Genomic DNA, 26,771 nt, shown 5'->3' with positions numbered 1-26,771 from the left:
TTCCCGGCGCCGGCTCTGAAGCCGGTGTACCTGGAGTCGGGCCCGCCGTCGCCGACAAAGGAACCTCTTCAGGGTGCTCCTGATGTTCTTGCTCGGCTTCACCCAGATCCGAAGAATGGACCGAATCCGAAGGAGCCGGCGTCGGTGATGGAGAGACTTCGACTTCAGGAGTCACTTCCTTCTCTGGCGAGACCAGATTTGAATGAGAAGGATCGACCTCACCTCCGTGACGTCGAGGAGTAGATGACTTCGGCGCCGGTTCCTTATCAGAGTGACGCCAAAAGAGTGCTTCTTTCTCTTATGTCTCTTCGACTTCGAATGTCCCGACGCCGACTTCGAACCCGATCTGGATTCGGAACGAGACCTCGATCTTCTTTTACTCGCCTTCTTATTCTTCTTCATTTTGGCAATAAATAACTTTGCCTCCCTTTCCTTTAATGCCTTAGAGGTCATCTTCCTGCAACACGCACATTCATCGACGTCGTGATCGGAAGACAACCACCATACGCAATCCTCGTGCGGGTCAGTGATGGACATCTGCTTACCGCACTCCCTGCAGGGCTTGAAACCAGTTTTTTTCCCAGACCTCTTCAAAAGGCAACGAGAAAAACAGACAATAACTATAATACCAATGCTACTACGGAGAGTCCCAAGAAACCGTTGGCGTCGCCGCCGCGGAAAAAAGGGAACTGACGTCATCACGCCGACGAGGCCCTATTATGGATCCAGGGACGTCAGCGGGGTAGCGAGCGGAGTCGTACCCTCTGTGACGTCGTCCATGACCTCGCCAGCGTGGAGAGCTACAAAAGTTTCCGATTGGCTGCTGCGCAGGGGATATTCACAAGGTGAGGAATCCACTGGCAGATGTATCTATCAGAACTATTTAACTTGATCATTGAACGTTGTGTACTATAAAAGGAAAATGCTACTTACCAGTATGCATCTGTTCTTGGCATGTAGAGCTGTAGAGTTACACACTATGCATAGATGGCCACCTAGTGTTGGGCCCGGATGTTTGCAGTTTGTTTTGTTGTAGAAAAGTCTTTGGAAGTCACGGGATAGGTGACTCCTCCTTTGGATGATACTGCGCATGGGCATCGGCTCCATCCCCAGATTGTTTTTCGCCATTAGGGAAGTGATGGAGCTGTACAAGAAGTAGTGATGTCCATGTAGTTTGTATCTAATTAAGATAATACTGGAACAGATAAAGGTAGCCGGGGAGGCGGGTGGGCGTGTGCAACTCTGCAGCTCTACATGCCAAGAACAGATGCATACTGGTAAGTAGCATTTTCCGTTCGAGGCATATGAGCTGCAGATTACACACTATGCATAGATTGTAAAGCAGTACCCACCTTAGCGGCGACCGCCCCTATCTGTTGCAGTTGTTTGAAATAGAGTTTTTTTGTACAGCCTGGCCCACAGTGGCTTGTTGCTTAGTTTGCACATCTGCACAATAGTGTTTTGTGAATGTGTGCGGTGTAGACCATGTAGCTGCTTTGCATATGTCATCTAAGGGAATGTTCCCTAAGAATGCCATAGAAGCCCCTAACTTTCTTGTAGAATGGGCTTTTTGGGGAATTGTTAACGCACGCTCGGCTTTCTGGTAACAAATTTGTATGCATTTGACAATCCACCTTGCAATTCCAGATTTTGATTTGGGATTTCCTTTATGTAGTGGTGAAAAGGACACAAAAAGTTGTTTTGTTTTGCGAAAACTTTGTGTTCTTTCCATGTAATAAAGTAGCGCTCTTTTAACATCTAAAGTGTGTAGAGCTCTTTCAGCGACTGTTTGTGGCTGCGAGAAGAATACGGGCAGCTCCACAGATCGATTTAGATGGAATGGTGAAAGACTTTTGGAAGGAATTTAGGATTAGTACGAAGAACCACTTTGTTATGATGGATTTGCAGAAAAGGTTCTTGAATGGTAAATGCTTGCAGTTCGCTTACTCTTCTAAGAGAAGTAATGGCTACTAGGAAAGGTACTTTCCAAGTTAGGAATTGCAATTCACATGTGTAAAGGTTCAAAGGGCGGTCCCACGAGACGTGTGAGAACGGCGTTTAAGTTCCACACTGGTGAAGGTGGTATTCTGGGAGGGATTATTCTTTTCAGCCCTTCCATGAAAGCTTTTATAGCTGGTACTCTAAATAGAGATAGATGTTGTCTATTTTGTAAGTATGCTGCTATAGCAGCAAGGTGTAACCTGATAGATGTGTATGCTAAGTTATACTTTTGAAGGTTTAGGAGGTATCCTATGATGTGTTGAATAGACACATCCAGGGGGTTTATGTGATTGTTTTGACAGTATATCACAAACCTTTTCCACTTAGCAGCATAACATGCTCTGGTAGTGGGACGTCTAGCTTCTTTGATGACGTTCATACATTCTTGAGGAAGGTTAAGGTAACCAAACTCTATGACTTCAGGAGCCAGATCACCAGGTTGAGCTAAGCTGGGTCCGGGTGTCTGATCTCTCCATGGTTCTGCGTTAATAGGCGTGGAGATGGGCTTAGTTTTTGGTGTGGCACTACAGATAGTTGCAGCAGTGTGGTGTACCACGGTTGTCTGGCCCAAGTTGGAGCAACTAGAATGAGTGTTCGGGAATGTTGCTGTAGTTTGCGTACCACTAATGGAAGTAGTGGGAGAGGAGAAAAAGCGTACGGAAATCGTCCTGACCAGTTCATCCATATCGCATTGCCTTTGGACAATGGGTGTGGGTATCTGGCGGCGAAGTTTGGGCATTTTGCATTTTTGTGGGTGGCGAAGAGGTCTATCTGAGGTTGTCCCCACGTTTGGAAAAATCGCTGAAGAACTTGCGGATGAAGTTCCCACTCGTGGATCTGCTGCGTTTGTCGACTTAGTAGATCTGCCATGGTGTTTTGTACTCCTGGGACATGTTGGGCTAAGAGGAAGATCTTTAGAGGGATAGCCCATCTCCATATCTGCAGTGCTAACTGAGAGAGCTGCAGAGAGTGTGTCCCGCCTTGTTTGTTTATGTAGTACATCGCTGTCATATTGTCTGTGCGGACTAGGACAGCTTTGCCTGACACTTGAGTTTGAAATGCTTTTAGGGCTAGAAAGACAGCTAGCAACTCTAAGTGGCTGATGTGGAGTAGCTTTTGTTCGGGGGCCACCTGCTTTGCATGGTGTGATGCAGTAGGTTAGCTCCCCAGCCGGAGAGCGACACGTCCGCTGTCATGATTATTTGGGGAACTGGCTCTAGGAACGGTCGGCCCTTTGAAAGGTTTTTTGTGCTCCACAATTGCAGAGAGCGATGAGTCCGACTGTCTATCAACACTAGGTCTGTTAATTGACCATGAGCCTGGTTCCATTGTCGTGCTAGGCCTTCTTGAAGTGGACGCATTTGCAGTCTTGCGTGAGGTACTAAAAATATGCAAGATGCCATCATTCCTATGAGTTGCATGAACACTCGAGCTGGAAGCGAGTGTTGTGGTTTGAATTTTGTTAGTAGCGTTTGTACACTTGTTATCCTGGCTGGAGAGGGATAAGCTAGTGTTAATTTGGTCTTTATTGTAGCACTGAGGTATTGTTTTTTGTGCAAGGGTAACAGATGTGACTTGGTGTGATTTACTGTGAATCCCAAGTTGTGGAGTAGTAGAATTGTGGCGTGAGTGTGTTGTACACACTGGCAGTATGAGCGTGCTTTTATGAGCTAGTCGTCCAGATATGGGAAGACGTGAATCTCTCGGTCTTCTTAGATGTGCTGCTACGCCTGCTAGGCATTTGGTAAACACTCTTGGTGCTGTTGTGACTCCGAATGGGAGCACTTTGAACTGGTAGTGCTGCCCGTCTAGCACAAATCTGAGATATTTTCTGTGCGCTGTGTGGATAGGAATGTGGAAGTAGACGTCTTGATATCTACAGTTACAAGGAAGTCCTTTTGTAACAGGAGCGGAAGGACGTGTTGAAGTGTGACCATATGAAAATGGTCTGACTGTATGTAAATGTTTAGAGGTCTGAGGTCTAGAATAGGTTTCAGAAATCCGTCCTTCTTTGGAATTAAGAAATATAGGGAGTATACTCCCTTGTTGTGCTGATGCTTTGGAACTATTTCTATTGCATTTTTCTGCAGGAGAGATACTACTTCCTGTCTGAGCAGTGTCAAATGTTCTTGTGACATTGGATGCTGTCTGGGTGGTATGTTTGGGGTGGGGGATCTTAGTTCTAAACAGTAACCTGACTGGATTATTTGAAGATCCCACCTGTCTGATGTGATGTTTTCCCAGGCTGGTAGATATTGCTGTAGTCTTCCCCCGACCGGAGTGGAATGGGGCGGGGGAAGGGGAGGGGAGTCATTGGGTAGGGGTGGAGGCAGAGCGGGAATTGTAGGTCTTGCCTCTGCCCTTGTTGTTGTTACCTCTGTAACCACCCCTTTGGTAGCCCTTACTATATGTAGATTGTGTGGGGGCTTTGTAGGAGGTGGAAGCTGTGGCTGTATCCTCTGTTACCTCTATAGGATGAGCGTCGAAATGAACGTCTGGGAGCTTGCGACTGCAAGGCTCCCATAGATTTTGCTGTGTCTGTATCCTTCATTTTTTCGACGGATACGTCCACATTGGGTCCGAATAAGTGTTGCTCATCAAAGGGTTGATTGAGAATAGCACTTTGGACTTCGGGTTTAAAACCTGATATGCGTAGCCATGCATGTCTACGCAGCAAAACACTTGTGTTAACTGCCCTGGAGGCGGTGTCTGCTGCGTCAAGTGCACAAAGAATTGAGGTGTTAGTAATATTTTTCCCTTCTTGGATAAGCTCATTAGCTCTATCTTTGTACTTATCCGGGAGGTGCTGCATCAGTGACTCTAGTTCATCATAGTGTGCTCGGTCGTAACGTGCCAATAATGCTTGTGTATTGGCGATACGCCACATGTTTGCTGCTTGTGAGGCGGTTCTCTTCCCTGACGCATCAAGGAGTTTAGACTCTTTGTCAGGTGGGGGAGCCTCACCTGACGTTTGTGAGTTAGCCCTTTTGCATGCGTTTGACACTACAAGTGAGCCTAGGTGAACTGGGCCTTTAATGTAAGCTGGATCCGAGGGTGCTGCTTTATATTCTCTATTCTTGAGTTAATGACCAGAGTTCTAACTGGGTCTTTGAAAACCTCAGGGGGGTGTTTAATCACTCCTTTGAGCATGGGTAAAATGCATGGAGATCTTTTTGAATTGTCAAATGTATCTAGTATGAAGTCTTCCTCTACTGTGTCTGTATGCATATCCAAATAACCAATGGGGAAGGATCACTTGTCCTGCATGAACCAGGGTATGCAAGGGAAAGGTAAAGTGTCTCCGATAAAAAACCCTCATGCACGTGTTGGGAAGTGTGGGTAGCGGTATATCTTGATTCTCCGCTCTTCATACATGTGTGTGCATAATCATAGGGTTAGTGTTTTGGTATGCAGCCTCCACCAGGAGGATCTTACCCATGATAAAAAGAGTAGTGACCCAGTGATGTGGACAGGGTTCAATTAAAAATACCCGTACAGCCAGATATTGAACTTGATTAATTCTGGGTTTGGGTAGCCCCTCTAGAGGAATGCTTCAAAAATAGTGCGTTCTATTTAAAAGATTAGGATTTCAGAACGCGCTAGCACTTAGTGAATAATAAAAATGGCCGACATGTTTCAGTCCCATTAGCCGGAATTCGGACTTATGGGCTTTCTTCAGGACCAATCGTGGTGAGTGAGAGTGGCGCAAGTCTACAGTAGTATTGCAATCAAGTGTGAGAAAAGGGAAATTATCAACCTGTTTCTTTCTAATGGTCTCAATGTACCTGTGGACAAACAATGTAAACAAATGTAATGACATAAAACAAACATGGGTAGGGGTAAATGGAGACACACAAAGTAGTAATTCACTACAGTTCAGGAAGTCAATTTTGACGCAACTTAAAATGACAATACTTTATAAGCCCCCAGTAACTGGCAGTGTCAACTCTCTCTTTCTCCACAAATGTGTTCCATGCAAAGGATTTCGGTTATGTTGGTGTTGGTATATTCCTTTGTGGTCATGCAGAATCAAAAAACTCGATCGCTTCTAATCAATCACAAATGCTTTTCTGATAGTGTTCATATTCTATACAGGAGGTAGCATTCACATGCATAAATAATGATATGCTAATTGTGTGGTCATGCAAAGTCAATTTTTTCATGCGCTGTTAAATGTATTTCCAAAACCCTCAGTATTTTTTTTAAAAAAAACGCTATTGATAACATGCGTGCTCATAACACGTGTGAAGCTGCTAGTGCGAGTGATGTTGCAATTTCACATACCTGAAGTGTAGAGAACTTACACCTCCTTCGGGTATTACAATGGCTTCGAGGGGGCTAGACCCGAAAGAGGATTGAGTATTTTAGTTTCAGATATCAAAATACTTGCGGTTAAGTCGGGGTGTCTCAGCTGATGCCGTATACCTAACGCTCCGGTCCTCGCGCCTCGAATTACGCTGAAGCTGCCTCTTGTTACCCGGAAGTACCCGTGCAGGGCTACCGGGTTGATTTTGACTGCTCGATGATGATAGAGCTAGAGATAGGACTAGCGGAATACGTGCTAGTTCGTGAATGTAATTGCACCTTCAATGCTTGTGTATATTAATAGTTTGTAAGCGAATCATTATTTAAATGATCGCGTTTTTCTAAGAGTAAATTGTGGTTAGTTTTAAAAGTTCCAGAAACTGGTTTCTTGTATCTTACATTGCAATATTAGAGCGAGGGAGGGAAAGAAAGAGAAAAAGAACTTGCATGCAGATGTTGATGTCTTACGATATTATGTTTTTGATATCATGCTTCTTTAGATATAAGCATGGGCAGGGGGAATAATGTTGATTCGAGACTCACTAGCTTTAGGCTCATCTTTCATTCACAAATACAGAGCTCTGTTTAGGTGCAACCTCGTGCACGAGGTAAAACGAGCAATGTTGATTATGGTGCAGTACCGATCATATCTCGCATCGCTGATATGGGGATTTCATTGCGGACCCTTATTGAACGTTGGCAATCATCATGAGACGAGATGCCTTAAATCATGGACTCCCGTGTCTTGGCAATTCTCTTATGTTTAGTTAAGGTGCGGTTACGGTGGGCAGTGTTTGGACAGAACCTGATGTAGATTTCAATGTTCTTGCTCAAATGGTCAGGATACCACAGTTGTACTCGAGTTATGTCTGGAGAACTTCCCGCTTTTGTGTTGGAACTCTGGCGGTCTTTATCTCGACAGACTTAGCCTGGGGATATTGTCGTTCAGACCTCTGGTATCTGTGCCCAAACGATGGATCCTTATTCTCTAGGGTTTCTAAAACCACCCAGTTAAGTTCTTCCACTGTATGGCCTCTTTCTAAGTAGTGACTGGCCATTTTCGTGGTGCTTGTTTTACATTTTACATTGCTCCGGTGCTCTCCGATCCTTTGTTTAACTTTTCTGCATGTCATACCGATGTATCTCAAATGACAGGGGCAGGTGATCATATACACCACATGACTGGTGTTGCAATTAGTGTATTTTAGTATCTTCCACTTAAAGTTTGTGAGAAGTTGTAGTTCTTTTGTTGGTTGGGTTAAGCTACACACTGAGCAAGAGCCACATGGGTAGTGGCCAGTGATTGGAGCATTACCCCATAGGTTTGCTCTTTCACGTTGTTTGGCGGGTGGTGTTCTTGTGTGGACAAGAATGTCCCACAGGTTACGACTCCGTTTGTTGGCAAACCTGGGTTTCGTACAGAACAAAGGTACCTGCCAGTCGGATAACGCCGAGGTGCTCAGAAAGCGCGCTAGAATAAGCAAAGACACCCAACAACCAGATAGATCAAACACATTGACTATCAACAATTGCTGGTTTAAGTCCTATCAGACCACCCAAATGGCGGAGCCTCATCATGTAGGACACTCAGGCCATGGTTAGTCTGCAAACGCCCAGGTGTGTATTGGCAATGCATGACTAAGTCATGGTCTGGATACCGCAAATGTTAATGCAAGGTGGTACTGATCGGTGCAGTGCAAAAAAATATATATACAAATAGTGCAGTGGCTAAAATGACTGTCAAGGCAAACAAAGACCTTTATTAGAGCTCACCTGGACGTCAGATTAAAAATAGTGTAATGACAGTGTCAAATAATCACTGTCCAGTTTGCTTGGTAAAAAACAAAAAATAATCAGGCCAACATGTTTCTGCCATACTGTGTAAATACACTGGCATTCATCAGGGCCAAGCTTACAAAAATGCTACTGCAGATTACACTACCAAATGTGTAGAAATAAGAAAATACAGTGATTAAATCAAAAAACCATATTGTGTGTAGATTAAGAGTGGTCGAACACGACCATCCTACCGCATCTTCTCGAATTGCTCATGGGTTGCGGTTGGTCTTCCCTGTGGAAAGAGTCAAAAGAAGACCAAAAAACCAATTGAATAACTACGTGGCGCCTAGTAAAACATAGTCAAACTAACTTAAGTGAATATGCCCAAGGCACTACGTGTTAATACTAAGCATAACTAGCAAACATACCAGCAACCTCGGCCAGATCAATCACTCATATTTGATGATCCATTCAGTGGTGCGAGAGGTAACGTCACCACACAATTCTACTGTGTAAAATTTCAAAAACAACAATGGTATATGAATTTGACACTTACCCATCAATGTGTGGGAAGTAAGCCTCACCTCACCCGGCAACTGCTCGGAAAGATAAGGCCCCGCTCTAGACATGTAAATGAAGACAGTACCTTGATCAGTTCACTGTCAAACCTACAGTACGCTGTACTGTCTACAAAACCCAATAAGTTTTCTAAATTGCCCACAAACACTCTCACCACGAAAGACCAGATGACCGCATAAGGCGAATCAATTATAATGTAACCTCAATGTATTGCAAACAAATTGCTTAGTTGTATATCCATACTGTACTTTGTGCAGCATCTGTATCTACTCAAACAATTAACTTTAATTCAATACATATACTACACTGCTGCGCAGCATCTGTACCTACTTAGCACAATTTCTCTTTAATCAACTTAAAAGAGAAAAAGAAAAAGAGGGGTAGGAGGCACAAAAGTCAACCCCACATCTCAAACCTTGTCTAGCGTCAAGAAGACAAGACGCCTACTTCACCAGACTAAGAGTCCAAGCTAGACCACCAACCACCTAACCCACACAGAACACCAAACTCACCTGTCCGTCGGTACCTCACGGCGGGTTCACGAGCCGAAGGGGAGGCACCGACGGACCGGTTTGGTCCAGTTAAATACTGGCGCTAATGGGTTGAGAGTTCCCAGCTGGTGCAGGTCCCGTAGTCGCAGCGCACATGCGCTGTCGAGACGCTACACGGCACATGCGCCTGAACGGCACAGGTGATAGTGCGCATGCGTGGCTGCAAGTCACTACCCCTGATATAAGCACTACCCGCATCGCGCGTCTGCCTGTGGGCGCATGCGCACAGAGGGTGCGCTCGTCTAAATCTCTCGCGGCACCTGTATTCAGGCTGCTCTAAACCGCATCACATATCTGGTGTTCGCGGGCGCCTCCTGGAAACACCAGAATAATACTAACCGGCTTTTCAGGCGCCGACTCACAATATCCAATGTGATACAGACATGTTAGAAAATGTTAGCAACAACAACATGTGTGCAGTCACTACTGCCTGAGCTAATAATAAAACTGACTACGCAAGTAGGAGGGGTATCGGTCAGCGCGAAGAAGTTCGCAAATAGGAACCCCATGCACCCAAAGTCGGACGCCTTTGATTAGGGAGGCACTGCTAGGTACATGCGCTAGTTGTGTACTTCCCTATCGCTACAACTAGGTGTGCTAATCAGTATGAGACATCTATAGTAGTGCAGATGAAGATGCCCCTAGGGGTAGATGTAACCATGACCTTGGCCCAGCCAAACAATGGATGGAGCCCTCCCCAGAGAGTCCAGGCTGAGCGTACTTTGAGGCTGGAGACTACTTACAGGAAGCCTGGCTGGGCAAATGTAAATGCCTAACCCAGTCAGACAGCCCCTTAGTAATATTGGAGTCTAATGTAACCTAGAATGTGAGGGTAATTAAACAAACCCAGGCGCCCTCCCAGCCTATAGAGGTGCACATTGCTAGTGGAGAAAGCTGCAAGTGGCAGCTACCACTAGGAGGGTCTGAGTGTTCACTAAGATCACGATACCTGGAGGTGCGCACTAAGTCCCCAACATAGGGACGGAAGAGTATCATCATGGCAAGTGGTGCACATGGAGGTTGAAGAGCCCGGAAAGGGTGTTCAGATAGAGAGCCACGGAATGTTGTCATTCAGTCCAATCACATCTGTTTTTAATTTGAAAATCCATCGCTGCTCTTTAACAAATAAAAAGTGCGAAACATCAGCGATGTGTGGTGGAATGTATGGCTGTTCGAGAACCACCCAAGTCAGATCCTCTGCTCTATGTTTTGCCTCAAGGAAATGATTTGTAAGGCCCGTAGATTGTTTCTTGCAGCGGATCGTACTTTTGTGTTCACTGATTCGGGCCTTGATGGCTCTCGTTGTGTGCCCGACATATTGCTTCTTGCATGGGCACGTGATCAAATAGATGAGTTTATCTGAGTTACAGTTCGTGTGTTTTGTGAGCCTCCATGGTCTCGTGGTCCCGATGTCGACCATTAGAGTCTTGCGTGTCTGTGGGCAGGCCGCACAGTTGCCACAAGGATAGTGGCCTTGTACTGGGATGGTATTCCAGAGGGTATTGGTGCACTGTATCAATTCTCTCCGTGGTCTAGTGTGAACCAGACTGTCCCGGATTGATGGTCCCCTCTTAAATGCAAATAAAGGTCGAGGTATGGTGCCCGCCCCTGAGTTCAAGATCTTCCAGTGTCTGAGTATCGTCTTCTTCACCACATTGGAGGAAGTGGTAAAAGTCTGTACCATAGTCATTCGGTCTCTGGTGCTGTCAGACCTCTTATGTTGTAGAAGGGCCTCACGGTTGTTATTAAAAGCCCTCTTGTGGGCTCTGCGTACAAGCTGATTCGGGTAGTGCCGATCCCTCAAATTCGATGCCAACTCCGCGGCATGGTGTTCGTATAAATCGTTCGAAGAGCAATTTCTTCTGACCCTAAGGAATCGGCCAATTCCTTAGGGTCAGAAGAAATTGCTCTTCGAACGATTTATACGAACACCATGCCGCGGAGTTGGCATCGAATTTGAGGGATCGGCACTACCCGAATCAGCTTGTACGCAGAGCCCACAAGAGGGCTTTTAATAACAACCGTGAGGCCCTTCTACAACATAAGAGGTCTGACAGCACCAGAGACCGAATGACTATGGTACAGACTTTTACCACTTCCTCCAATGTGGTGAAGAAGACGATACTCAGACACTGGAAGATCTTGAACTCAGGGGCGGGCACCATACCTCGACCTTTATTTGCATTTAAGAGGGGACCATCAATCCGGGACAGTCTGGTTCACACTAGACCACGGAGAGAATTGATACAGTGCACCAATACCCTCTGGAATACCATCCCAGTACAAGGCCACTATCCTTGTGGCAACTGTGCGGCCTGCCCACAGACACGCAAGACTCTAATGGTCGACATCGGGACCACGAGACCATGGAGGCTCACAAAACACACGAACTGTAACTCAGATAAACTCATCTATTTGATCACGTGCCCATGCAAGAAGCAATATGTCGGGCACACAACGAGAGCCATCAAGGCCCGAATCAGTGAACACAAAAGTACGATCCGCTGCAAGAAACAATCTACGGGCCTTACAAATCATTTCCTTGAGGCAAAACATAGAGCAGAGGATCTGACTTGGGTGGTTCTCGAACAGCCATACATTCCACCACACATCGCTGATGTTTCGCACTTTTTATTTGTTAAAGAGCAGCGATGGATTTTCAAATTAAAAACAGATGTGATTGGACTGAATGACAACATTCCGTGGCTCTCTATCTGAACACCCTTTCCGGGCTCTTCAACCTGCATGTGCACCACTTGCCATGATGATACTCTTCCGTCCCTATGTTGGGGACTTAGTGCGCACCTCCAGGTATCGTGATCTTAGTGAACACTCAGACCCTCCTAGTGGTAGCTGCCATTTGCAGCTTTCTCCACTAGCAATGTGCACCTCTATAGGCTGGGAGGGCGCCTGGGTTTGTTTAATTACCCTCACATTTTAGGTTACATTAGACTCCAATATTACTAAGGGGCTGTCTGACTGGGTTAGGCATTTACATTTGCCCAGCCAGGCTTCCTGTAAGTAGTCTCCAGCCTCAAAGTACGCTCAGCCTGGACTCTCTGGGGAGGGCTCCATCCATTGTTTGGCTGGGCCAAGGTCATGGTTACATCTACCCCTAGGGGCATCTTCATCTGCACTACTATAGATGTCTCATACTGATTAGCACACCTAGTTGTAGCGATAGGGAAGTACACAACTAGCGCATGTACCTAGCAGTGCCTCCCTAATCAAAGGCGTCCGACTTTGGGTGCATGGGGTTCCTATTTGCGAACTTCTTCGCGCTGACCGATACCCCTCCTACTTGCGTAGTCAGTTTTATTATTAGCTCAGGCAGTAGTGACTGCACACATGTTGTTGTTGCTAACATTTTCTAACATGTCTGTATCACATTGGATATTGTGAGTCGGCGCCTGAAAAGCCGGTTAGTATTATTCTGGTGTTTCCAGGAGGCGCCCGCGAACACCAGATATGTGATGCGGTTTAGAGCAGCCTGAATACAGGTGCCGCAAGAGATTTAGACGAGCGCACCCTCTGTGCGCATGCGCCCACAGGCAGACGCGCGATGCGGGTAGTGCTTACATCAGGGGTAGTGACTTGCAGCCACGCATGCGCACTATCACCTGTGCCGTTCAGGCGCATGTGCCGTATAGCGTCTCGACAGCGCATGTGCGCTGCGACTACGGGACCTGCACCAGCTGGGAACTCTCAACCCATTAGCGCCAGTATTTAACTGGACCAAACCGGTCCGTCGGTGCCTCCCCTTCGGCTCGTGAACCCGCCGTGAGGTACCGACGGACAGGTGAGTTTGGTGTTCTGTGTGGGTTAGGTGGTTGGTGGTCTAGCTTGGACTCTTAGTCTGGTGAAGTAGGCGTCTTGTCTTCTTGACGCTAGACAAGGTTTGAGATGTGGGGTTGACTTTTGTGCCTCCTACCCCTCTTTTTCTTTTTCTCTTTTAAGTTGATTAAAGAGAAATTGTGCTAAGTAGGTACAGATGCTGCGCAGCAGTGTAGTATATGTATTGAATTAAAGTTAATTGTTTGAGTAGATACAGATGCTGCACAAAGTACAGTATGGATATACAACTAAGCAATTTGTTTGCAATACATTGAGGTTACATTATAATTGATTCGCCTTATGCGGTCATCTGGTCTTTCGTGGTGAGAGTGTTTGTGGGCAATTTAGAAAACTTATTGGGTTTTGTAGACAGTACAGCGTACTGTAGGTTTGACAGTGAACTGATCAAGGTACTGTCTTCATTTACATGTCTAGAGCGGGGCCTTATCTTTCCGAGCAGTTGCCGGGTGAGGTGAGGCTTACTTCCCACACATTGATGGGTAAGTGTCAAATTCATATACCATTGTTGTTTTTGAAATTTTACACAGTAGAATTGTGTGGTGACGTTACCTCTCGCACCACTGAATGGATCATCAAATATGAGTGATTGATCTGGCCGAGGTTGCTGGTATGTTTGCTAGTTATGCTTAGTATTAACACGTAGTGCCTTGGGCATATTCACTTAAGTTAGTTTGACTATGTTTTACTAGGCGCCACGTAGTTATTCAATTGGTTTTTTGGTCTTCTTTTGACTCTTTCCACAGGGAAGACCAACCGCATCCCATGAGCAATTCGAGAAGATGCGGTAGGATGGTCGTGTTCGACCACTCTTAATCTACACACAATATGGTTTTTTGATTTAATCACTGTATTTTCTTATTTCTACACATTTGGTAGTGTAATCTGCAGTAGCATTTTTGTAAGCTTGGCCCTGATGAATGCCAGTGTATTTACACAGTATGGCAGAAACATGTTGGCCTGATTATTTTTTGTTTTTTACCAAGCAAACTGGACAGTGATTATTTGACACTGTCATTACACTATTTTTAATCTGACGTCCAGGTGAGCTCTAATAAAGGTCTTTGTTTGCCTTGACAGTCATTTTAGCCACTGCACTATTTGTATATATATTTTTTTGCACTGCACCGATCAGTACCACCTTGCATTAACATTTGCGGTATCCAGACCATGACTTAGTCATGCATTGCCAATACACACCTGGGCGTTTGCAGACTAACCATGGCCTGAGTGTCCTACATGATGAGGCTCCGCCATTTGGGTGGTCTGATAGGACTTAAACCAGCAATTGTTGATAGTCAATGTGTTTGATCTATCTGGTTGTTGGGTGTCTTTGCTTATTCTAGCGCGCTTTCTGAGCACCTCGGCGTTATCCGACTGGCAGGTACCTTTGTTCTGTAGGTTGTCATATTGGGGGTATTTACCTGTTAGGTCGTTAAACTTTCCCTCGGACCCTCCTTCACTATTTTGTTGTATTAAACCTGGGTTTCGGCCATGGGAGTGCCCCAGACGTCAGGATCCTCCAATTCTTGTTGACGATCTTTTTTACTTTATCAGTCACTGGACTGTAAGTTGTGACACACGTCGTCAGACCCTCTGGTTCTGTTCTGGTAGAGGTCTCCAAAAGTCCATCTCTGTTTTGATTGCGAGCTCGCTTTTTGCACTTATTGATCACTTGTCTAGGGTAATCACGGTCTGCCAATTTTTCACAGAGGTCTTCTGCTTGGGCTCTGTATTCAGTGTTTTTGCTAAAGTTCCTTCGAAGCCTAAGGAACTGGCTTGTAGGGAAGATTCTCCCTTAAGGGACGAGGATGAAAACTTTTAAAAGATAACAGACTGTTTTTAGCTGTTTCTTTAAAGAAAGTGCGTGTCTGGAGGAATCCTCTTTCTGCATAGATGGTAATGTCAAGGAAATCCAAGCTCTGTCTATCAGCACTATAGGTGAATTTCAAGCAGTCATCCTTCGTATTGATCCAGGTATGGAAGTCCTTCAGGCTTTCTTCATTACCACTCCAGATTACCAGAATGTCGTCTATATACCGCTTCCAAAGCAGTATATGACGAAAGTAGGGGTTGGCTTCGGTGTGAAGGTGTGTCTTTTAGAAGGTACTCACATATAGCCCTGCCACACTAGGGGCAAAGGTACTGCCCATCGATGTTCCGTGGCATTGCAAGTATAGAGTCTCTTTGTATTGGAAGTAGTTCTCTGTGAGGGCGAGACGGCAGCATTCAAAAACGAAGTGTCTTGGTGTCTTGTGTGGTCAGTCTGAGTTGAAAACAATTGTCTCCAGCATATCGAGGGTCTTTTGTTGGGGCAAGCTTGTATAGAGGCTTTCCACATCGAGCCCTACCAGCATCATGGTGTCCGGTGAGAACTCGACGTCTGAGTAAATTTAGAAGATACCTGGTGTCTTTCAGGTAGGTCGGCATTTTCTGTACCAACGGTTTCAGATAATCTGCGAATTGGGAAAGCGGCTCCAGGACTGACCCAATTCCCAAGACAATTGGCCGTCCTGGGGGTGGCATTCGCGCTTTATGCGTCTTCGGTAACGAGTAGAAATAGTGGATCCTTGGAGCTCTAATCTCCAGAAATTCTGCCTCTTTTTTGGATAGCCAGTTGTTGACTTCAGCTTCTTCAACCATCATCCTTATAGTTGTTTGTAACCTGTTTGTGGGATCTATGGTTAATGTTTCGTAGAATTTCTCATCAGACAATAAGTCCAGACACTGCTTGTCATAGCCAGCTGCAGAGAGTATAACTACACCTCTGCCTTTATCGGCCGGCTTAATGACGATTTGGCCATCAGTTTTCAATTCGTCTAGTGCCGTCTGTTCAGCCCTTGTTATATTGTGGAATGGTCTCTGTGGGTTCAGAGCTATTTCATCCACTTCTCTCATGATGGCTTGCTCAAAAGTAATGATTTCGATTGGGACCTGAGAGTTCAGCGGACAGAAGGTAGATTTGTTCCTCAGTGGTGTGTCGCCGTCCGAAGTGTTGGTTGGTTGATCCTTAAAGAAGGCTTTTAGCTTTAGTTTGCGACAGAACTCTGCCAGTTCACATTTTGTTTTGAAAATGTCGGTGTTTGGAGTGGGGACGTATCCCAATCCCTTATTCAGGATGTTCTCTTGTTCCTTTGTTAAAACTTTATCCGTCAAATTCACGATGAGGGTGTTGTGCCTGGTCCTGTCTTGGCTTTCGTCACGCTCCTCGTCTGGACCCGACGGGTCTGATCGGCTCAGGTTACTCCTCGTTTTCTCCCTAGTTGTTGTGCTTGGCCGTTCCCTAAAAAAGGAACCCTTGGTTGGAAATTTTGGCCCTGTTGATGGGGCATTTGCTGGTTCATTGGTGAGGGGCCTTGAAAGAACGGATTCATCCAACCTTGAAATTGGGGGTTAAAAGGTTGGAAGGGCATTCCTGGGTTGTGCATCTGAAAGAATGGAGGACGCCACGAGTTTCTGCCTCTGCGATTGCCTCTCCTATTCTGGGGTCTTCCTCTGTTGTAATTGGGGAATTCGTCCCCACTATGGTCCGATCCATCTCCTGAGGATCCGCTAGTTGACCCATAGTTTGATGTATTGTGATTAAATTTGTAATCCTTATTGCTATAAGGGTGTACACGTTCTAGGGAGAATCTTTTGAGTTCCATCGCCAACTTTTGCAGCTTTGTTTGGGTGAGATATTCTTGAGTATCTTCCATCTCTTTATTTCCTCAAGTCTCTTTTTGTAAATCGTTACATTGACTGTGTAATTTAGTTTTGTTTCTAGAATTTCAATTTTGATGGTGAGTTCATCTGTTAGTCTGGTTGCAGTTTTGATGATTAGGACTAAATAGTCCCTTGTGCACTTCCAGGATATAGCCGACCAATCCTTTCTGAACGCCAAATCTTTCAAAAAAATACGGGGAGCATTAGTCACCCAGAGGCCTCTGGGAGCCGCATTTACTCTTAGATATTCTGTCATGACTATGCCATGAACAGCAGTTCTTACTTGCTCTTTTTTTATTTCAGTAAGTTCGTCCCAGTCTGTGGTGTATGCATATCCACCCCATGATATTGCGCAGCTCTGTGTACCAACTGATTAAAGCCCATAGTGTCTTCTGGCGGGGAAGGCCTAGAGGGGTATATGTCATCTTGAGGGACATTTGGAACGTCTGGCTTGTTATAATCGTCCCATGGGTCTGGTGAGCCTGTGGGAATAGATGGATCATCTGGGTTACCCCCTATGTCATCAGAGCTATCATCCCCATTATCATCATGTATGTTAGAGTGTGTAGGGGAATGCTGTGGCAGGGGAACAGGTGGTGATGGCATAGGTGGAGGAAAAGGGGAAGGCACTCTTAGCGGGGAAGTGGCTATGTCCTTCTTCTTTGGAGGAGGAGCCAGTGCTGGTGTTTCTAGTGGTCGTTTCTTTGAACTTAAAGTTAGTCGACCAGTAGTTGGATCTTTCGCCAAAGTCTTTTGTGCAGGGTCGGGGGGAAATAAGTCCTCTGCAGAACTGTGATCTTTTGGTGTGGAGGAAGGTTTTGGCACGAAGCTGCTTCTTTTGGTAATGTCTTTTACAGGAGAAGCTGGGATCTTTTCTCGGCTCTTAATGTTTTTTCGGCTCCGAATGTTTTTTCGGTGCCGATGAAGCTTTCGGATCTGGTTGTTTCCTCGGATCCGAAGCTTTGCCTGGCTCCGACCTTGGTTTCGGTGCCGAGGTAATAACTGCCTGTTTCGGTGCCGATGGTTTCGATGTGGGCGCGGGAACCGATGGTGTCTTTTTCGGTGCCGGTAGTTCTGCATCGGCACCGCGTGGAGGTCGACCCGAGCCCGAGTCGCCTGAAGGCTTTGTTAGCTTCTTAGCCGGGCCCGAAGGTGGGGCAGTAGAAGCAGTGTCTCGGTGTGTACCCGAGGGCGAGAGAATGACCGGAGCCTTTTTGGGGTGTGTCGAGGAAGGGTCGGGGTCGACGGTCTTACTTACGACTCGCTGCGCTGGAGTGATGTCCTTGACATCGGAATTTTCTGCCTTGGAGTTGCTGTCGACGCCATGTTGTTCTGGGACGTTGACGCCTTCCTCCAAGATGTCGTCTGGAATCTGAGCTGAAGATCTTTGTGCCATTGTTCTCCAAGCTCTTCGGTCCCGGATCGTCTTCATGGAGCAGAAGGAGGCACAAGCAGAACAGTCTCTAGCCTCGTGCTCCGGGGAGAGGCAAAGGTTACACACCTCATGAAGGTCGGTGTGGGGAAACTTCAACCCCCATTGAGGACACTTTTTAAATGGCGTCCTTTCCATGAGCTGGAGACGAGGCCTACGGAAATCGGTTCCAAAACGGAGCGCTGGAAACACATCCGAGCCCGGTGGCGGAAAAAAACTTATCTGGGGATGGAGCCGATGCCCATGCGCAGTATCATCCAAAGGAGGAGTCACCTATCCCGTGACTCCCAAAGACTTTTCTACAACAAAACGCAAACATCCGGGCCCAACACTAGGTGGCCATCTATGCATAGTGTGTAATCAGCAGCTCATATGCCTCGAACAACAAGTTACTTACCTGTAGGCTACAGTTCTCTAGCTCTGCCTTTTACTGATTTTGTGGCCTGTTCCCAAATATCACAGAGGAATCCCTCAATTTCATTGCTTGAAATAGGCAGCTCAAATCTCCTGGATGCTCTTTCAACAAGCATTAGAAATGCAATAGGTCTCGCAGCATTAGAGTTAGTGCGTTTAGAATTGTTTATGGGTTTTTTGTTGTAAATCTTTTGCATTTTTATTTTTTGTAGCCAATGCTAAAGAATTACAAATCAAAAAAGCAATAAACAATTGTAAAAGCTTTAACCAATGCAAGCAAAAGGAAATTGCTATTATTTAGGCACACGTGCTATAACACCAAAATGTATCGAAATAAAAACTCACTACGTAATGTGCCAGCACAAACCACTGGTTTATTTACGGATACCTTTGTAACAAATTCTGGGTTGGCCTTAATGAAAACAATGTTGGGGTTGAACAGTAAACATTCACCACCTTACAATTTAGCAGAGGGAAAGGGCAAAATAGATTAATCTCAGTAAGCAGTAAAAAGAAGAATTACGCTGATGTACATCCGAATCGAGTTGGCCATTTCGCCAGAGCACTAAATGCAGTTAGTGGCATTGTAGAATGGAAGGACGGTCAATAAATAAGATGCCGACGCGAAAGATAGGGGCACTAACGGTGATTGGTACACAAAGTTAACACTGAACAAAATAACCTGTGGAGGCGTCAATACTTACGCGACAAGTACTTTGTAAAAACAAAAACAAACAAGTTTGTGGCCAGCGTCAGCGCCCTTTTGGCAGTCTTCCAAGGCAGCAGTAGCTGTGTGTGTTTTTCTCACGTTCAGTACAATTCCCACTTTCGGAGACACACAAAGGCACCGGAAACAGGATCGATAATTGAACCTCCGAGAGCAGGTCTGTGCAGGGGAAGCTGCCTCGGGCTGGGGGTGCTAGGGGGAGGGGGCGCGGGGCAGATGGCTTTCATCTGTACTCTGCACACGTGTTCCTTCAGAACCGAAAGCAGCGTCAGGAGGAAGAGCCCGCGTGGTTTCACTTTCAGGCTCCGCCGACCGGAGGGTGCAACGCCCGGGAGATGCCCCGGGTTCGGTGAGGCGCAACCAGGAAGCCGGGAAAAGGGAGCCAGGAAGTAGGAAACCGAGGATCTAAGAACATTTCTACCACACAGAATACGCTGTGATGTGATGCCGAATCTAGAGTGACCCCCCTGCCAAATCCTCTTCTCGTCCTCCAGGGCCAACGTGCCCTGGTGACGGGCTAGCGAGGCACAGCCGGTCTACGTTGAAAAATACATACTTAAAACAGCGGGTAAGAAAGCATGCCGCAGCTGTAATCAGAGAGGGCATCGACCTCCCAATTGCCCGCCTGATATCACCCCGGTGCCCCAGCCTCATGTGAGCAGCACACGGTAAAGTCTACCACTCTGCCCCAGTGTGGTGTAAACCTACAACATGTGCTTATGGGCATGCTGCCTCCCAGGCCTTAAGCTCTTGACCTGACCATTCAAACCTTGGCCTCTCTGCGGTGACTAACAGGGTACTGCGAGACTGGCTCTGAGCACGGATTCTGCCCCGCCCCCTTCCAAAAGTGCGAAAACCCTTCCCCCTAAAGAGAAGACCCACTCCACTGTTACAAGAAAAGCCGACGAAAACGCAGCGTGCTAGTAAGGGGCAAATGGTTGGAGAGACGCACATTGCCGCCCCGAAGCAGCGTGGGAGGCAATCCAAAAGACCGCCGCACTGAACCTGCTGGTAGTTTGAGATCAATTGAATATACATCTCACAGGTGTCACTCTACCTCCTTAAAATATCCTCCGTAAATGACCCTAAACACTAGAAAGAACTGGTCCTATAGAGAAGCGCTCCCACTCCTGCTGGTAATTTAGTGCTGAGTAGCCCAAAATAGACATCAGCCAAATAAATACCTATCGCTCGCGTCAAAAGACCGGGCAACGTGGAGCCCCGAAGGAAAACTGATGAAACGCTGACCCTTCGAAGAAATGGCCACCAGAGGGGGAAGGGGGTGGAGGAGACCGGAAATGGCCGAAGAGAAAGCGCGCCAATTTCCCCACCCCCAATGACTAGTAGGAAACTGACCACTGAGCTGGGGCGCTTAACCGTACCACCTTGTCCAGCCCACCTAACGCCATGGTCGCCTCCACCACTTGCACACATGCCGCACTGAGGATAGCTGGGGAGCGAAGGCGCTAGAAACTCACAGGCTACGAGTCTTAAAAGTACTTAGGCAATAGGCAGAAGCCGCGCAGGAGAGCGTGCAAAATATCGGGACGGGGGCAGCCTCGGACCCCTCCTCCTGGGGGGCCCAGAACGCCAGCGTAGACTGCACAGCCTGCAGAGCTGCTGGGGAGAGGGAAGAAAGAAAAGAAAAACCCTGCACAACATACGCTGCGCCCCCAAGCTGGCACGGGGTGAAAAGTTACCACAGCGGTAACATGACCACTAGCAGAATGAGACTGGGGGGATACTCCTGTATAGAAACACCGCCTGCCCGACCTCCTGCCAGATACGAACATGGCTCCCGATCTTAAAGTCGGCCTCCCTACCGTTTGAGCCACATCTTACACGCGAGAGACCAGGCCCGGTGTAGCAGACACCCACGTATACCAGCCCCGTGGTGCATTAGGCTGAGTAAAGAAACCGCACGGCCGATGTCGGAGTAACACCTAGCTCATTCCGGGCATCTGACTGTTGGTTCCGCACAGCCCCACATATCCCCCGTCAGGCCAGTACAACTGAAAAAAAAAAAAAAAAAAAGGGAGCCAGGAAGTAGGAAACCGAGGATCCGGCGAGGGCAGAGACAAGAGGAAATCAGGGGACGATCGGGGGTGCAAGGGAAATCGGAACCCCGGCAGGAGAAGATCAGGAGCTAGGAAAAGATCGGGAGGCGGAGAGTTGAGGCAGGCATGGGAGGAGAGGAGGAGGGGGGAGGAGAGTAGGGGAGGCACGGCCTAGCGGCCGTGCAATCAAGTAGTGAGGGGGCGGAGTTGTGGGAATGCTGAGAGAGAGAGTAGGCGGCTGGGGGCATGTGCACGCGCATTTAAGCTCAATGCGCATGCGCATTGAGCTTAAATTTATCGTGCACTGCAAGGAATCGCCACGATTCCTTGCAGTGTGGATAAAGAGCGGATAAGTGCCAATACTCTCGCCTTGCTCGATGCGCATGCGCATCGACAGGCGAGACCTAAAAAGGATATGAAACTTGTCAGTGACTGGCAGAGAATCCAAGTGGGTTGTTGGATCCACTAGTGGGAGTATATAAATGTCCCAGTCACTTCCACAAGGGGCTGCCGTTTTCAGGAAGTTCTCCTTTTATATCATCAGAATGATGATCACCGCCATCCAATATATCCACGGAAATAAACCCTGGTGATATATGTGCAGAGGCCATGGAATGGCATTGAGCATGTGTCTCCGACTGGTTGTGGTAGTTCCGTTATCTCTGGCAGCGCAGGGTGAATAGTTCGGGGTGGGGATTGGTAGAGGCCGGTTACTGGTGGTTCTGCTGGTATGTGGGCATAACTGTCCATCACCGAATGAGTCGTTTGGGCCAGAGTACTTCTCCAGCTTAGGCAATAATCCACCAAGCACTCGTCTTCAAATATAGTCTGTAAGGTCCCAATGTTCAAAATTCGTTTATTCGTATATATGTGACGCTATTGACACAAGGGCGCACGCTAATGCCCTTACTATACTGATTTCGGTCTATAGATAAAAGGATAGCGAGATACTGTGGAATATTTACGAGGGTCTGACCTTGACCATGCCGATTTTGTAACTTTGAGACGAAGCAAACTATTGGAAGGCGACTCTACTCATACATTAAGGTATTTACTGGATAATGATACAACTGTATATTAGTTAATCACAGACTGTATACCTTTTGTAAACTGAGAAGTTATTGAGAGAACTGTATATATATCAGTAGCTAATACTTATGCGATGTGCTGGCCAATTTGGAGTATACAGCAATTAGGCAGGAAGATAGTGGAGTATGTTTAGCCTCAGTTTGGCGTATGAGCGCTATAATATAAATATAGTGTATATTAATAGACACTAGCTTTACTTACAGATTATTACTTCGATTGGTTTGGACTGAAGAATTTGATTTTACCGTGAGGATTATGAATTACAATTATTCGCATTAAGAGTAATGGTGAGTTACTGAGGATGTAATAATACTAGCATGTTGACCAATCTGCTGTTGTGGTTGGTGACTGGGTCCTATCTGGTATTTTAGGTTACTTATAATTATACGATCTAAAATATATGTTGAAATGTACTCAGACTCGGGTACTAGATACTGATGGATACACTTTGGGTTTTCAAGCTTTATTCTTGGTGACGGGTACTTCTTTGACTTACCTTTCCTTATTACACGGATTCGGTGTATTCTACTGTGAATATTGAGTCCAGTACTACTTTTTGTAATTTTGGTTACTGTATTAATTACAGCCCTGAAGAAGTCTGTATATCATATACTGATCAGACGAAACACGTGTTGGCTGTTATTTTGTCATATATTGGATGAAGAAATCTGATGAAGAATTGATGGAATAAACGAATTTTGAACATTGGGACCTTACAGACTATATTTGAAGACGAGTGCTTGGTGGATTATTGCCTATGTTCAGTCATTTATGACATTTATTGAGTAGTGGTAACCTACTCTCTCCACTTAGAGCACCAATTGGACTTGAAATTGTGTTTACCTGCTTATACACGCTGTGCGCTTCATATTAACTGTTACCATTATTGCTTTAGTACTTCTCCAGCTTGCTAGCTACATCGCAGGTGGCTGCAGTTAAATCTTGCTCGGGACTCACGTTTTGGCATTGTTTTTGATGGATGTGCCCCTTTTCCTGCTTTGGTATCCACCTTCGAACGGGCGGTAATGCATGGTAATGTCATCAACAACAAGGCTCACTGGTTAGAGGAGGCAGACCTGGAAGCAGAGATCAGCCCAGGACCAGGGTTCAATTCCCGGCTCGACAGGGTCTTGAGTCCTAAATTGTCCATGGACTCGACAATTCTCGCTCCGGTGCCTACTCGATTCACGGGTTCACACTCTGCGACTCTGGGCAATAGCTTGCTTAATCTCCACAACGGCCCCTCGTGGCGGGATGCCTGGCTTTCACCTTGCGGATACCCTGCTGGGGTTATCTCACAGGGGAATACCAGGACGGGTTCCCTAAGCAAGCGCTTAGAAACTGCTTGGTGATTTGCGCTATATAAATTCCTGTACATTTACAAGGCCTTCAACAGGACTGTCACCAGTTTCTTTTTCTTCTACGAGTGTCTAGGGGGGCTTGGGGATGGCACTGTCACTCGCCTCACCTTCGCCAGAGATGCCACTGACAACAATTTTGACATCTTTGGCTGTGGTGGGGCTGGTAGTGGCACTAAGACCGATGAAGGTCTCCTCTGGATTTTGTGATCAAGCGAGAACACAAGCCTTCTCGTCATCTCTAGGCCTTTTTAAAGATTTTTCCTGAGCTCAAAGGAGGTGAAGGCCAATTTGCCTGCAGAAAACTATATTTTTTCGCTCATTTGGCAGTGTCCAGAAATCATTTATGGGCCGCCTTCTCAAGGAGTACACTCTGGATTGCTTCGTCACCAGAAGAGGCGGCCTTAGACTTAGACTTAGACCTGTAGCCACCAAAGGCACCTTCCATTGCGGTTGTAGAGGATTTTGTACGAAAATGGTTTGGAGATGATACAGTCTTGGTCTGGGTGTTAAAAAAAATATACAGATTGAGTGTATACAATCAGAATAAACCCTAATTTTGCCACAAATCTCACAGACTCTGAAGATATTTTTTTTTTTTTTTTTTTAAGAGGATGCCATTTGAGAAAAATACTCCTTTCTCACCTAATCTAGTTGACTGAACACTCACACGTAAATTAAACCAGACAGCAACTGGCAGAGAATCCACAGATGGGGGTTGTTATTGGATCCACTATTGGATTATATAGTTGTCCTGCTCACCTCCATAAGGGCTTAATGTTTTCTGGAAGTTCTCCTTTTATATAATGTTTGAGAAGGATTTCTGGAATAAATTGTAGCATTATATGTCTGAAGAGAAAACAAAGCTTTGGGGTCTCCCTTTCCACATGGCGTGCATTAGGCATCTGAGGTGAGATGGGACTCTGGAAGGGGTGTCAGCCTGTGCACCTTCACCTCAATGACTGGATTTTTCTCTTTTGAAATGAGGGCTACTGAAGTGATAATATTTTAAGGGCGGTTATATTTTCATTCTACTTTTGTAACATTAATGTGGGATTTCCACCGTAATGACTGGGAATGATTCAGGCTTGGGAATCTGTGAAAGAAGCAATGCTGAAGAATTCATACAATATACATGCACATCAATATGCTTGTCTCAACGATGGAACATCACTTCTAGGGTACAGTACCAAGAATTTTTTATCCATCGAAGTCAGCAATGCTCAGTCAGGAACACTGGTAAAGAGCACTTGGTTACAAACACTGAAAAATTGACAATTCCAGTGTTTTGTTTTTGTGCTTGCTATGCTGAATATTTGCTTGTCCTTAACCATCACAACAGTAATATATGTTGTTAATTATTATTCATGGATCAGATATTTTAATGAATGAACTCAAAGGAATAGTATGTACAGCAATTTGTATACACTATAAGTGACTAATACCTCTTGTCTTCTTGGAATGGCAATATCTTCATGTTTCTTTAATTCCTCAAATGTACCCATTTCGATATTTGCTTGTTCTATCTGATCCCACAACTCATTTAGTTGTTTGATAAGTCCCATCGCCCGTGACTGGTAACCACCAAGCAAAATTTTCATCTTTTTTTCCATCTTTGCAGCTCTTTTGGCCTCGGTTGTCATATGTCCTCTGTTGATCTAAAAAGAAAGCAACAATTTCACACATTCAGTAAACGAGAACATTAAATATACACAAGATACTTTCTTCTAGTATCGCACCATGAAATAAAATTTTTATTTTTCAATGCAACATCCGTGGTGTTAGTGTGCCTAGCATCGTTAAGCGCCAAGTGTAATAAGCAGGAACCATGGAAAGATCTGGCGACTGAAAATCATCCCAGCACTGAAAAGGCCCATTTAGAAAGGGGAAATAAAGGGCACTGTCTGCACTTAATTAAGGGACAAAAGTTGGGAAAAGAGTGAAAAACACTAAGATTTTAGAATTTCTTAAATAAAGTATAACTTCCTAAATTATTTCTTGCCACCCTCATAATGACTAAGGACAGAAGTATGTACACCCTTTCTTTTCACGTCTTGTATAGGAAGTCCAATACTTCTGTTGTTCCCTAGGATCAAGGACATGCAATGGCTAAAATCCAGTTTTTCAATTTCGCGTGGATGATCAGGTGGACTGGGCCAAGGCTTATAATGACACAGGGGAAACTTCTTTCTCTCCACAAACTAGACAGCCTTTCATAGATTCCATGATTTCATAACTTAACAATGCAATATCAAAGGCAGACATATCAATAGTCTATCTATGTGCCTCACTTTTTAGAACTTAGTCTTACAAAGTGTATACCTAAGCCCTGCCTTTTGTGGCCACCTTTAGCTCTACCAAGGAAAGGTGTGCAATACGGGAGGGCCGTTCTCAGACAAAACTATGAAAGAGATTGATGCTTCGAAGACGGGACCGCGTGACTCCGCCCTAACGTCGTCCGTCGGCGCGTCGTCAGCGAGGTCACATAAGCCCCACCCCGGCACACAAACATCAGTTTTCTTCGGAGAACTTTTCCGCGCCACAACGCGGAGCCATTACAAACAAAAACTGTGAGAATATGGGAACAGTGTACAAGACACCAGAAAAACAGAAAGGAAAGTAGCGAATGCAGGGGAACAGCCCATTCGGGAAAGTGCCAAGCACCGTGGCACCAAACATCATAGAAGGGAAGAGCAGAGCACAGCCACTGCAAAGCAAACCTGCAAGCAAATACAACATTCTCCCTGGAGACAGAAAAAAGAACATGTGAAAAACTATGCAGCAGACGAAAGTAGCCTGCAACCACAGTCCATTAACAGTGAAGGACAGGAGAGTAATGAGAATTTACCCCAAGACAACCCCATCAGGGAGAGCGCGTCCCCTTAAGGAGCCAAGGCTGAGGCCCAGCCCAGAGACCCCAAC

The 26,771-nt window shown here is 45.9% G+C and overlaps 1 protein-coding gene across 1 annotated transcript in view; it reads right to left on the bottom strand.

Moving 5' to 3' along the window:
• Positions 1-26,771, bottom strand: part of CDC5L (cell division cycle 5 like) — a 253,054-nt gene that overhangs the window by 9,735 nt on the left and 216,548 nt on the right. The window contains exon 15 of the mRNA XM_078647614.1: positions 25,295-25,507. Coding sequence (XP_078503740.1) covers positions 25,295-25,507 — 213 coding nt within the window. The remainder of the gene's footprint in view (positions 1-25,294; positions 25,508-26,771) is intronic.

Source organism: Lissotriton helveticus, chromosome 6, assembly GCF_964261635.1.
Source record: "Lissotriton helveticus chromosome 6, aLisHel1.1, whole genome shotgun sequence".
In the NCBI taxonomy this organism is placed as follows: Eukaryota; Metazoa; Chordata; class Amphibia; order Caudata; family Salamandridae; genus Lissotriton; species Lissotriton helveticus.
The sequence above is the reverse complement of the archived record's forward strand: the minus strand, read 5'-3'. Positions and strand labels throughout refer to the sequence as shown.